Below are 13909 nucleotides of genomic sequence, written 5' to 3' on the forward strand. Positions count from 1 at the left end.
CGATCGGGGAACCGGAAATACGGTACGTACTACGTACTCACAAATATTAATTTTCTCGTAGCTTTTACTATTTTTGACAAGTACAAACAAGGCCCAATAAGCTTGCTGCTACACTACAATATCCAGAAGAGGGGAGAATGCATGTCGGACAGTCCTTCACGCTTTCATTGCGACCAGACAGCCATGGACAATAATGGACAACTACTACTGGTAGTACTGGATACTTGTCGAAACTCAGGAAAAAGGAATCTGGAAAGGGAACATGATTACAAAGTACCCCTCGCAGTCGCAGCTCGTATGGAAGTAATTCCACCACCTACGTAGTAGTGTAGTACTAGTAGACTACCTGCGCGTACACCGGAGTCGTGCGTGGCCATCCTACACACCACGTGCCGCAGAGGTACAACGACAAGGGTGTACGAGGTGGAGAGGAGGAGGCTATTTTTTTTATAGGTGTAGCATGCAGCTCAGGGAGTCATATAAAATCCTGGGCGTTTCTTTCCGAGTCCACCGTACCAGTCCACGCATACCATCAAAACTTCACACAAGCTACTTCACCAGCAAGGTTGAACTGTACTCGATCGAGTCGCGGAGTGGGGGCCATGCGCCATGCATGTGGCAGGGGTACGACCTGACTACTGATCTGTAGCTGCACCACACCACCAACTTGGCACCAAGTCCTTGGTGAAAGGAACCACGAGTTCGAGTGGTGGCTTGTCTTCTTCCTCTCTTTCTCCCTTCCTGGCTGCCACCAGGCCTTGAACAACGCCTGACCACACCGAGTGACTGGGTCCAGTGGCGTGACGGTGTAGATCTACGTTGTGTGGATGTTTGTCGAGGAGCTGGTGGAAAGCCCCTGCATATAATTTTCCCAATTCTGTGTATGGCCTGAACTTGAAGCGAGAGGTGTACGTCTCATGCTCGTGTCCAATCCTGTGATTGGTTGTGGTCGCTGAGAGGAGTGGCTGATCATGAACTGAACGTCCTACTCAAATCCCTGACGAGGTAGGTATTTATTAGTGCTGGTAGCAGTCTTGTAGTAGAAATTACTAAAAGTAGTCTACAATTGTAGTACTAGCAGTCTACTCGCCTGGGTCTTCGTGTTGCATGCACGTGTCTATACTTTTCATACGTGTAGGCAAAACACCTGGAAATAGAAGACACCAGTGAGAGGTTTCCTGAAGTAACTGCTAGCTCACACATTTGAATCTCAGAAATAAAGACACCGTGGCCATGAGAGGACTGTGTGGACTAGTCCATTGGCTGTCTGCATTTCTGGAGTCCCCCCCCCCCCCCCCTGGAGTACGCGATTACTCGTCCTCGCATACCGGTTGTCGCCTGTCACTAACTTTCTGGTGCCAATGATAGCTCTGCGTTGACCTCGCGTTATCCTGCATGGGTACTTTACCGTGTTTACGGCAATGACTCCCCAATCATACCAAGAGTGCATAAACAAGAGTATGCAACTGTGGTTATGGGTCAGTGCGCGGCGCGCTGCCTTCATTACGTAACTAACCTTCATCACGCTCTGAAAGCATGCATTCAAACTCACAATTTCTCGTACGAGCCCATCTGTTTTTGCTCGATTCGTTCCAGTACCTACGCAATCTCTAAATTCTGGCGCGTGAACTCCAGTTCCGTACGAAAGTTCATTTCAAACCAGAGGAAAAGTGCGGTGTTTGACTTTTCGCAGTGCGCGGACTGCAGCTGAATGATGTAATGAAGGCAGCGCGCCGCGCATCTGGCCCATAGAAAAGAGATCACAGTTGCATACTCTTGTTTATGGACTCTTGATCATACCTGTCACCTTTCGGGGTTGCCATCGCCTGGATGGAACATGTTGCATACCTGCCAAGTACTGAGAGTGCTTTTTCTGGATCGTCATGGCAAAATCCCGCGATTTGCCTTGGTTTTTCGGGATGTCCTATTTTTTCCAAAAGAATCCTTTCTTAAACTTTTGATAGCACCAACATATCGAAAATAGATGACTGATGGTGATCATCGGATCACACTTACGCATGTTCAAGACTCAAAACGGAGGTTTTACAGGGACTGTTCATGGAAGGAGCACTAGTACTGTAGTAGATCCACTGGTACTGGAGGCTATGGTGGTCCGGAATCAATAAGGACAACTACTCGCCTGTGACAGGTCATTTGAAGTGCTCCAGGACAGGTACAATATCAAGCTTGTTTCTTGTACAGTGAATTTCGGGATAATCGACAGGAATTTCGGGATCGCGGGAATTCGTCCAAAATTGCGGGATAATCGCGAAAAAATCTGGATACTTGGCAGGTATGATGTTGGCTCTGAACTTGTATGTAATTTGCATACATGTACGTATGCCCTTGTGTGTATGTGTGTGTGTGTGTGTGTGTATGTGTGTGTGTGTGCGTGTATGTGTGTGTGCGTGTGTGTGTGCACGCACGTGCATGTGTGTGGGTGCATGACCTTGCTCAGTCACAGAGAGAGAAAGAGAGAGAGAGAGCGAGAGCAAAGCGGTGTTCCGAGAGGTGTTCATGGAGGGAGACGCAGAAGGAGTGCAGAAAGGCGTTCCGCACTGCAACTGTACTGTGGAGGACGAAGATGGCGGCCACAAGGAGCTTAAGAGGCAGGAGCCCGACGACGATCTGGATATGCAGACACGGCCACGCTCGAACGGCCTTCTCTCCAGGACATCGAGTCTTAGCAGTGCACGTGGTGTAGCTCGTTTACACATCACACCGACTGATGATCAGTCAGTCGACAGTGCTCTGGGTGTGTCCTTACCGATTACCGGAGACAGTGATGAGGAGAACGACGATCCTGCCAACGAAAGTACCTTCCATCGCCCGTTAAACAGCACGCCAAATCGGTCAGCCGGCACTGCACTTCAGCAAGATCCGCTCAGCTGTGACAGCACGTTTTGCGGGTCGCCTCTCGGCCGCAGAGCCACGAAGAGCGACCATGCTCTCAGCACTCTGTCGATGAAATCAACTGGCTCCAATCACAGCCTGAACGTCCAGAGCTCAACGTTCAGTCTGCTGCGGGGCATGATCTCTCCTATCCTAACTAGCAGTGAGCCGGACCTTGTCACCATTCAGAATAACCACTGCACAGATGGGAGCAACAAGCTGAAGCGTGCACAAAGCAATGATCGCAAGCCCAGTCCCAAGTCGTTCGGCGGACTCATGCGAGCTCTGTAAGAATTCTGTTCTGTCTCATGCACACACTCTTTCCCCGTGTTGACAATGCGGCATGAAAAGTTGATGTTGTATATGGACTCAGTGAAAAGGCGCAAAGCTGTGCATTAGCGCGTCGACTACTGATATCATAGTTTGTTTCACCATACTCCATAGTCTCATCAGTGTGTGTATCCCCCGCGCTTTCGGTGTAGGACATACGCCGCACAACTGACTTAGCGGCACAAGCCCAACAACTCTGTTTTCCATGTTTGCTGCACGTCACACGACAAATTGACACCTCACTCAACGCACATGTAGCTCCAAGGGTTTCACTATAATGATGTGTGACGTGCAACCAACATGGCGAACGGAGTATAATAATAATAATAATAATAATAATAATAATACACCATAGTGACGCGCTTAAGCATGTGCCTACGTTCGGGTATAAGCACATGGGCTTAAAAGTGAACCATCGCTCATCCCGTTACACCGTAGCTATGAGCTCTCGGTCTACAGTATCCGTGAGTAACAATGTTATTAATTTTATTACCAGAAGGGTGCATTTTTCGCAGAAAATACTTGGTTGAGACTGGTCATGACGTCGACCCTTGTGAAGTTGTCTTGTTGTTGTTCTTGTTGTTGTTCTTCTTCTTCTGGGGGATTTTGAATTTCGAATCCCCCTACCTAAGCTAGATGATCCACATGCATGTGTATGTCCCGGCAATGCACCCATGCCAGTTGACGCTCTGTGCCTTCTTACTTACTTCAAGCATTAGCTGTGCTTTCTGGGCTGGGTGATGATTTCCAAGCACTTCAGCTGGGTTAACCGGCTAGCAGTCCAAGGTTGAGACAGCATATCTGACGATCAGGTCCTGCTTGGAAGCAGAATGTTTGTTTCTGGCTGCTCTGCACTTGGAGGGGAGCTACTGAAGGCCACATTGTGAATCTGGCGTGCTTTTCTACTCAGGCATCTGCCGAAGAAGCTGGTGAATATGCGGAAAGAGCGGCAGCTCGGCCAGTCGTCATCCCTCCCTACATCTCCATCTGCAAGCGAGAAGGAGCTGTCCAAAAGGTAAGGTGAATGTGGGAAGTAGTAACTCCCACACAGCATGTACTTTTACAATTCCCACATTCCTACTTTAGAAACGATATGCGCATGTCCTTGCTTCTTCTCCATGTTCCGAATACAAATTAGATGTGTGTGTGTGCGCGTGCGTGCGTGTGTGTGTGTGTGTGTGTGTGTGCGTGTGTATGTGCGTGTATGCGCACGTGTCCTCTGTACTAGTTACGGTTGAAGGTTTTCAAACTCCCAATTTCTGGTTGTTTCGAAGTTTTCTAGGCCTTGGGTAGTTCCTTTTGCCTAGCTTCGGGCAAGAAGACCATCGTCGATGAAGGGCATCACCGGGGGCTGAGGGTGGGCTGAGTGTGGGATGGTCGTTGGTTGAGAGTGGGCTGAGGGTGGGCTGAATGTTGGATGGCCTTTGGTTGAGGATGGACTGAGTGTGGGATGGTCGTTGATTGAGGGTGGGCTGAGTGTGGGATGGTCGTTGGTGGAGGGTGGGCTGAATGTTGGATGGTCTTTGGTTGAGGGTGGGCTGAGGGTGTGGTGGTCGTTGGTTGAGGGTAGGCTGAGGGTGGTGATTGAAGCTATCACCTCTTGCCTTTGCTCTTCGCATCCACTCGCGGCAACTTGGCAAGTTTCCGAGTGTTTTCCATCTGCAAGATGGAGAGAGAGAGAGAGAAAGGGAAACGTCGCCGTGTGCACTTTGGGTGAACCTGAAACGCCACTTGACAACATCTTCCAATTCTCTCTCCATCCCCCGCACCCTCTCGCGGGCCCGGCCATGTGACCCTTGTGACAGTGGCTCAGCAAGACGTGTTTGTGTGGACGTGGGCGTATGGGTTTTCGTTTAGGCTTACATCCAAATATTCAGCACAGCAAATTCTCCGGTGGCAGCTCTCTCTAGCAGAATGTCTGGAAGATGAAGGTAAGATGTGTGTTCAAGTTAGTGTGCGTGTTAGGGGTGAAACGAGTATCTATTTTGACCAATCGATCACTCGTTCATAATATTCGATCGAGTATCCGATTATTTCGAGTATTTTATCAAAATTCAAAAGGGCTAGATTTGTGAGTTCTCCACAAATTCGGGAAGAAATTATCTGTGAACATAAAACAAAAGTCGCCAACGTCTTGTACAGAGTGTAAAGTAACGATTTTCATCAGTACTTTCATATGTCAGAACGTTAACTGACGTTACTTGCCATGGTGATTGCATCGTCCAAGTCATAAAATACTGACTCAAAGGCATGCATTACACAATGTCATGTATACCAGTGGACGAGCGGTACAACAAAAGTTTTTGAAAAATAGAACGCCAATACTAAAAAAAAAAAAAAAAAAAAAAAAAAAAAAACCGATCGAGTGCAAAATTTCGAATACTCGCTCGTTTGAAATTTTCGAACGAATACTCGAATATTCGAACGAATCGTTTCACCCCTAGTGCGTGTGAATGTCAGCTGTGTCTCACTCACAACTGACGATCATGTTTAGTAGCTTGTAACAAAGAATCTAGAAGTATGTTTGCCTGGAGGGTATAGGCAATAGTAGCAGCAGCGTCTATTTTTGGTTGCCTGTCTTCTTTTCCCACTTCTTTTCGATTCTGTCCTGCATTGTGTATCCCGTGAAAATTTCATTTCCGCATTTGAGGCCGGAAAAGTCAAAGGACCCATTGGGGAGTTAGATACTGTAAATAAAAAAAATTGGCCGGTGAGAAACATTGGCCAATCTCGAAATGAAACTGTTGGCCATGATCAAACTTTGGCTGATTGGGGTTCAATCATGCATCATTTGCCTCTATGACAAACTTTGGCCTGCGTTTTACTTTGGCCGGTTGGCACCAAGCGGCGAAATCTGCAAAATTAAATCTCCAGCGAACATTCGTTGATTTGCAGTATTCGGCCAGGTTTTAGCCACAAAAAAACAGGCAGCTTTACCTTGCCGAAATGTATAGAGAAACAGATCCTAAACTCTCTTTTAAAAGTGGGGTTTTAACTTTTGACCCTCAGTTCAGCCATAAACTGGGCTTAAAACCCCCAGCCTGGCTCTTCTATGCGACTGGACTTTATGCAAGCCATAGGACCAACAGCTGACCTGATCATAATTGTGATAAACGTCAGTTACCCTGGTCAATCTGTCAGCCTGCTTCATCTGGTGTCACCATACATCCTGCTGCTTCTCATTCTTTTTTCCTTGGTTTTGTTGAAAGGTGGCTGTGCGGAGTTCACAAACTTTGTCGATTCAGAGCACAGCGGCGAGAATGTCCTGTTCTGGAAGTCTGTGCAGAAGTATGCCAACAGCCCAAGCAAGAATTTTGCACAGGACATCTATGAAGAGTTTGTTCATGATGATGGCATATACCAGGTGAGCAAAAATAGGGTACCAAGACAATAATAATAATATTATTATTATTTGAAAGTAGGACGGAGGCAGAAAATATTACAAAAAATGTATTATCTACGCAAGAGTCACCACCAGCCAATTAGGACATGTGTCAAAGTATTGAACGTTTTCGTTCCCTTCTTGTCAAAATACTACAGGGAATGATGGAAATAAGACTACAACTATAAGGAGAAGAAGTTCAGAAATATATCACTCCAATTATGTGTAGAAGTGACACGAAAAAATAGATGTGAAGAATCAAGAAAACAGCATGCAAATCCAATAAGTGACAAAAACGTAGTGACAAGAAAAAGAGAGAAATATCAAGAGATCTATTTCGCACCTTCACGACGAACAGTGCCAAACAACTGCAAAGACAACACATTCTCCTTCTGAACACAAAGCTCAGGGTCTAACTTACGTATGTACAAAGCTTCCAACACGGCAAGATGTAACAAAGACCTACCACGCGACAAAACAGAGAATACATCATCGGAATACCACTCACGACAACTAGCACTGCCCGACAGGTGACACTTGATTGCCGAGGTACCGTTTCCCTGACCCGACGACTTGGCCGTTGTCACCTCCGATATTGCCGCTTGCGAATCTCTCCCATTACGCCCTGCGTCCCTGCAATTCCGATTGCCTCGGTCGAGATCAGTGTGCTGCTCCACGTCCAGTCTGTCCTGCTTCCGTGGTCTACCTCGTTTCTTCACATTAACCGTTGTTGTCACTTCCAGTATTGGTTCTTTTGATTCGTCATCAATTCGTCTCCTCAATTGACTTCTGGTGACTCGTCCGGGGCTCGATTGTCCAGATGTCAGTTTCGGTGGTTTCCGTATAGGTCTCTTCTTCTTGTTGACTGTTGTTTGGGTTGGCTCCAGCCCTCCGCCCGACGAAAAGGAGGAGGCGTCGGCAAGCGTATCCACAGCGGACTTGGACAAGTCCACCTCAGATACAGACTGCACTGGACACTTCGGTGGACGACCACGCCGAGGTCGAGAACCACGTGCAGCTACAGGGACAAGATTCAACAGTTCATGTTGACGAATCCGTGCGCCCAGGTGCTGAAAGGTTCTACCTACGTACCGATTTTCACAATTTCGGCACTGAAAGAAATAGATTAAATTACTTTTGCTTAGGGTAGGTAGAACGTCCTTCTTCACGCTGAACGCACGGGTCGTCCCAAAGATGACATACAATTTGACACACGGATAAGAGGAACAAACAATATTCCGCACATCCTTCTCGACGCGCGAAGAACCGGCACCAACCCATGGCAAACGTAGTACCACAGGGCATCTCTCTGGTCCAAAAGTAATCGTCTTTTCCAAGGTCGGTTTCTGGTTGATGAGTTTCATTAAAAGTGTCTTTGGATAGCCATTCTTTGTCATTATGGTTAAGAGTCGTTCTAGTTCCTCGTCCAGCAGATGAGGGGAACATATCCTATGTGCACGGTAGACAAGGGCCTTGACGAGGACGATGATGTATTCTCTGTTTTGTCGCGTGGTAGGTCTTTGTTACATCTTGCCGTGTTGGAAGCTTTGTACATACGTAAGTTAGACCCTGAGCTTTGTGTTCAGAAGGAGAATGTGTTGTCTTTGCAGTTGTTTGGCACTGTTCGTCGTGAAGGTGCGAAATAGATCTCTTGATATTTCTCTCTTTTTCTTGTCACTACGTTTTTGTCACTTATTGGATTTGCATGCTGTTTTCTTGTTTCTTCACATCTATTTTTTCGTGTCACTTCTACACATAATTGGAGTGATATATTTCTGAACTTCTTCTCCTTATAGTTGTAGTCTTTTAGCTTATTTCCATCATTCCCTGTAGTATTTTGACAAGAAGGGAACGAAAACGTTCAATACTTTGACACATGTCCTAATTATTATTATTATTATTAAGTAGTGGTTGCGACTTCGGCGATGATTTGTAAGAAAGGTTTGCTCCCCACACCGGAAGTCGGCGGAACAGCGCGAGCTCCGGTGTGGGGAGCAAACCTTTATTATTCTTTTTTTTTCTTTTTTTCACTAGTCTGAGGGAAAGAGACAAACGGGAAAAGTCTGAAGAAAAAATTGACTGTCACCACCAGGACTCGAACCAGGGACCCTCGCTTGTAGCTAGCGATGCTCTAACCACTGAGCTATGGTGAAGTCGTCATCCCAGCATAGACTGTTCAACATTTTCTTCAGACTTCGTAACTCACACTTCCTGTGAATCCACACAGGCGGGTGGGACGCAGCTTATTATTATTATTATTATTCAAAGGATCAGTCGGGGAAGTGAGCTGCCTGAAAAGAGAAAAAAACGCCGGACCCACCAGGACTCGAACCTGGGACCCTGCTTGTCATGAGCAATGCTCTAACCACTGAGCTATGGTGGGTCTGGCGTTTTTTTCTCTTTTCAGGCAGCTCACTTCCCCGACTGATCCTTTGAATTTGAAGTTCTCCCAATCCTTTCCAAATTATTATTATTATGACGGATAACCCAAAGGCAATGGTACCTAAGTCAGGGGGTGTCTCCGGACCAAACACAGAGCAAGGATTATGTTGAAGTATACAGTAAGACTTGGTCTGTACATAACGCTTGTGCTCTTCTACATACCGTTAAGTCTTGTATAACAGCCACGACTTTAATATAGGAATTGTTTGGGGTATTTACACAGGCTCATGTATAAGACAAGCCTACGCGTGAAACTGACCCGACTGACCCCGATTCACTTCGCTGCGTATGTCACGGGTTCACATGCCCGTGCGGCTTGTACAGGCAACACTTTGACTCCAGACAGTGGCTGTAGTGTACTTCAAAGTAGCCTGTAGGATCTAGGAGTGAGTGTAGTGTCGCGCTTTGAAGCCACGGCCACTATCTCAGGGTAGCTTATGTGCCATTTGAATGAATTGATGTGTCCAGAAGCGTGGCTTCTATTCGAGATCAGCTTCTGTTCAAGTGCAAAACTTTACGCAAGACTTTATGCTAGCTCAAATATCTTTGACATTCCCATTGATGTACCACTTTGGAAAATCGTTCTTTTTCAGCTAGTTAAAAAAGCGTATGTCTTGTTCATGGTTGTTTCCGCATGCTCAGGTGAATCTAGAGTACCAGAGTAGAAAGGAAATCGAGGATCAACTCAATGAAGAAGATGCCGATGGAGTGCTGTTTGACAATTCCCTCAAACAGATCATGGATCTCATGAGCCGAGACTCGTATCGCAGATTCCTCGCTTCTCCTGCATTTGCGCGGATCAAAGCGGAGGTGATCAATGATCCCAGGCTCTCGCAGGGTTAGCGGAGGTGATCAACGATCCCAGGTTCTCGCAGGACTAGCAGAGGCGATTGATGATCCCAGGCTCCCGCAGGGTCAGCTATGCGAGCTCCGCTGCAACGCTCATCAAAACATTGACTGCTTCACAAAGCAGTCTCTTCCTAGGCATTTCAGCACCGCTGCTTTAGATCATGCATCAGTCCCTACAACTCCGCCGCTGCTTGTTCTTGCCCCGGCAGCCCGTATGTGTTGGTGTGCATGCGTCGTCAGCCCATGCATTCCCACCCGGTGCTAGTAAGCACGTGTGCTCCATGAAAACGTCAACAATGACAACCGACATCCATGATACTCCCGACTCCCTGGCCCCGCTTGCGTGCGTGCGCACGCCGCACACACATATTTCTTTGAGCAGGTTTGACCTTATCATAGTGTATAAGTTGACTAATAATCATCATACCCCAGTACAGTCGGGTTGATCCAGGATGAGCTGAGCGGTATCGGAACTTTCTAACATGCTTCTATATTTTATGTGATCTCTGATACCTATAATATTTCTGATATTTTAGATTTTTATGCGATATTTGTTGCGCAGCGACAATGCATGCGCGGCTGCCAATGACCGCCTTTGTAATAGACTGGCTGCTCTCACTGATAGCAGAGAGGCAGAGACTATGCTTGATTGCAGTGTAACAATGTGCACAGTGTGTGTGTGTGTGTGCGTGTGTGTGTGTGTGTGTGTGTGTGTGTGTGTGTGTGTGAGTCTGGTGTGGATTTCAGCTTCTTGATTGATGGGCAGTTGTTTCCCCGTGCAGCTGGGCGACGTCGACAGTCTCAGACTGGTCATGTTGATGATTTTGAGTTTGCCGATGACCCCGTCCTACTCGCAACAACTCGTGCTGCAGCCGACCTGTCCCTGTCCGCCTTCTGCGATGTGGCATCCAGCTTTGGCCTCACGGTCAGCATGACGAAGACTAAGCTACTGGTCGCGGGCTATGGAGTCGCTGCCACTGATTGTTCCGATCTGGCAGTTGGCAATGAAAGGGTTGAAGCTGTTACCTCCTTCCCCTATCTTGGATCTGTTATAACTCCGGATTCGCGAGCTCATGCCGATGTCCAGAGCCGCCTTGCGAAGGGTGCCAGGGCCTTTGGCTGTCTTCGGCGGATTTTACATGATCAGAGCCTGAACCTGCCTACTCCACGGCATTTGTATGTGGCATGTGTTCTCACCACGGTTTTGGATGGCTCGGAATGTTGGACCCCATTGAAGTCGGACTTGGACAAGCTGGACAGGTTCTATCACGCCAACCTACGGTCAATCCTTGGCATTTCGCGCGGCCGCCAGTGGGAGCAGCACATTACATCGGAGCAACTACGCACACAGTGGGGTGACCCTACTCCACTGTCGTGCATGGTACAGCGAAGACGCTTGGAGTGGCTTGGGCACCTAGCTCGGCTTGATGACAATCGGTTACCCAAGCAGTTGCTCTTCGTTCATCTCCCACGAACCCGCCCGTTTTGCGGCCCCCGACATCGCTGGAAGGACGTTGTCCAGGCTGATCTGACTGTGGCCGGTGTGCAAAATTGGTTCCAATCGGCCAACGATCGCGGAGAGTGGCGTGACATAGTGTCGGCAGCAGCGGGGGTGAAGGAGCCTGCCCCAAAGACGATTGTGTGCCACGTTTGCGGCCGACATGGCCCGGCACAAGTGCACAGCAGTCTGACAGCTCCCTGTACCACAGCAGCCTGGGTCGGTGAAGTGTCCTGCCTGCAGTAGATGGCTCCGGAGCAGGGGTGGGCTTGCAGTGCATAAGTGCCAAGAGAGTGACAACTGTGACGATCGACCGCCTAGTGATGCTCCTCCTGTTGCCGAGGTCCCGGTGTGTACTGCCTGCCAGCGTACTTTCAAGTCTACTGCTGGCCTCAAGCGCCATCGCTGTGGACCCCGCCCAAAGCGCCCTACAGTGACTGATCGCCAGCAGTCTTTGAACATCATTGCCGAGTCTGTAATCAACGCCAGTTGCGGAGGCGACAGGACCTGGAGCGCCATTTGAAGTACTGCCTACCTCTCCCCTAACCTCTCTGACAGTACCTCCCTTTGGGGAGCGGCGTGGCCATTTCTGGCAGCTGTCAATAGTAGTAGTAGTAGTAGTAGTAGTAGTAGTAGTAGTAGTAGTAGTAGTAGTAGTAGTAGTAGTAGTAGTAGTAGTAGTAGTAGTAGTAGTAGTAGTAGTAGTAGTAGTAGTAGTAGTAGTAGTAGTAGTAGTAGTAGTAGTAGTAGTAGTAGTAGTAGTAGTAGTAGTAGTAGTAGTAGTAGTAGTAGTAGTAGTAGTAGTAGTAGTAGTAGTAGTAGTAGTAGTAGTAGTAGTAGTAGTAGTAGTAGTAGTAGTAGTAGTAGTAGTAGTAGTAGTAGTAGTAGTAGTAGTAGTAGTAGTAGTAGTAGTAGTAGTAGTAGTAGTAGTAGTAGTAGTAGTAGTAGTAGTAGTAGTAGTAGTAGTAGTAGTAGTAGTAGTAGTAGTAGTAGTAGTAGTAGTAGTAGTAGTAGTAGTAGTAGTAGTAGTAGTAGTAGTAGTAGTAGTAGTAGTAGTAGTAGTAGTAGTAGTAGTAGTAGTAGTAGTAGTAGTAGTAGTAGTAGTAGTAGTAGTAGTAGTAGTAGTAGTAGTAGTAGTAGTAGTAGTAGTAGTAGTAGTAGTAGTAGTAGTAGTAGTAGTAGTAGTAGTAGTAGTAGTAGTAGTAGTAGTAGTAGTAGTAGTAGTAGTAGTAGTAGTAGTAGTAGTAGTAGTAGTAGTAGTAGTAGTAGTAGTAGTAGTAGTAGTAGTAGTAGTAGTAGTAGTAGTAGTAGTAGTAGTAGTAGTAGTAGTAGTAGTAGTAGTAGTAGTAGTAGTAGTAGTAGTAGTAGTAGTAGTAGTAGTAGTAGTAGTAGTAGTAGTAGTAGTAGTAGTAGTAGTAGTAGTAGTAGTAGTAGTAGTAGTAGTAGTAGTAGTAGTAGTAGTAGTAGTAGTAGTAGTAGTAGTAGTAGTAGTAGTAGTAGTAGTAGTAGTAGTAGTAGTAGTAGTAGTAGTAGTAGTAGTAGTAGTAGTAGTAGTAGTAGTAGTAGTAGTAGTAGTAGTAGTAGTAGTAGTAGTAGTAGTAGTAGTAGTAGTAGTAGTAGTAGTAGTAGTAGTAGTAGTAGTAGTAGTAGTAGTAGTAGTAGTAGTAGTAGTAGTAGTAGTAGTAGTAGTAGTAGTAGTAGTAGTAGTAGTAGTAGTAGTAGTAGTAGTAGTAGTAGTAGTAGTAGTAGTAGTAGTAGTAGTAGTAGTAGTAGTAGTAGTAGTAGTAGTAGTAGTAGTAGTAGTAGTAGTAGTAGTAGTAGTAGTAGTAGTAGTAGTAGTAGTAGTAGTAGTAGTAGTAGTAGTAGTAGTAGTAGTAGTAGTAGTAGTAGTAGTAGTAGTAGTAGTAGTAGTAGTAGTAGTAGTAGTAGTAGTAGTAGTAGTAGTAGTAGTAGTAGTAGTAGTAGTAGTAGTAGTAGTAGTAGTAGTAGTAGTAGTAGTAGTAGTAGTAGTAGTAGTAGTAGTAGTAGTAGTAGTAGTAGTAGTAGTAGTAGTAGTAGTAGTAGTAGTAGTAGTAGTAGTAGTAGTAGTAGTAGTAGTAGTAGTAGTAGTAGTAGTAGTAGTAGTAGTAGTAGTAGTAGTAGTAGTAGTAGTAGTAGTAGTAGTAGTAGTAGTAGTAGTAGTAGTAGTAGTAGTAGTAGTAGTAGTAGTAGTAGTAGTAGTAGTAGTAGTAGTAGTAGTAGTAGTAGTAGTAGTAGTAGTAGTAGTAGTAGTAGTAGTAGTAGTAGTAGTAGTAGTAGTAGTAGTAGTAGTAGTAGTAGTAGTAGTAGTAGTAGTAGTAGTAGTAGTAGTAGTAGTAGTAGTAGTAGTAGTAGTAGTAGTAGTAGTAGTAGTAGTAGTAGTAGTAGTAGTAGTAGTAGTAGTAGTAGTAGTAGTAGTAGTAGTAGTAGTAGTAGTAGTAGTAGTAGTAGTAGTAGTAGTAGTAGTAGTAGTAGTAGTAGTAGTAGTAGTAGTAGTA

General features: G+C 46.0%; 1 protein-coding gene across 2 annotated transcripts; it reads left to right on the forward strand.

The window, feature by feature from the left end:
- Nucleotides 1–518: 518 nt before the first annotated feature.
- Nucleotides 519–10528, forward strand: LOC135830251 (regulator of G-protein signaling rgs-7-like). 2 transcript variants are annotated; one of them, XM_065342564.1, is made up of 6 exons: nucleotides 519–1005; nucleotides 2459–3179; nucleotides 4133–4237; nucleotides 5080–5153; nucleotides 6432–6586; nucleotides 9689–10528. In XM_065342564.1, the coding sequence occupies exons 2-6, from the start codon at nucleotides 2518–2520 to the stop codon at nucleotides 9887–9889; spliced, it is 1197 nt and encodes a 398-aa protein (XP_065198636.1). In that variant the 5' UTR covers nucleotides 519–1005; nucleotides 2459–2517; the 3' UTR covers nucleotides 9890–10528. The 2 variants fall into 2 exon arrangements, with proteins under 2 accessions (XP_065198636.1, XP_065198637.1); XM_065342565.1 differs by having other exon boundaries at nucleotides 2465–3179.
- The last annotated feature ends 3381 nt before the right edge of the window (nucleotides 10529–13909 follow it).

The sequence above is a fragment of the Sycon ciliatum genome, chromosome 1 (assembly GCF_964019385.1).
Source record: "Sycon ciliatum chromosome 1, ocSycCili1.1, whole genome shotgun sequence".
NCBI classification, from domain to species: domain Eukaryota; kingdom Metazoa; phylum Porifera; class Calcarea; order Leucosolenida; family Sycettidae; genus Sycon; species Sycon ciliatum.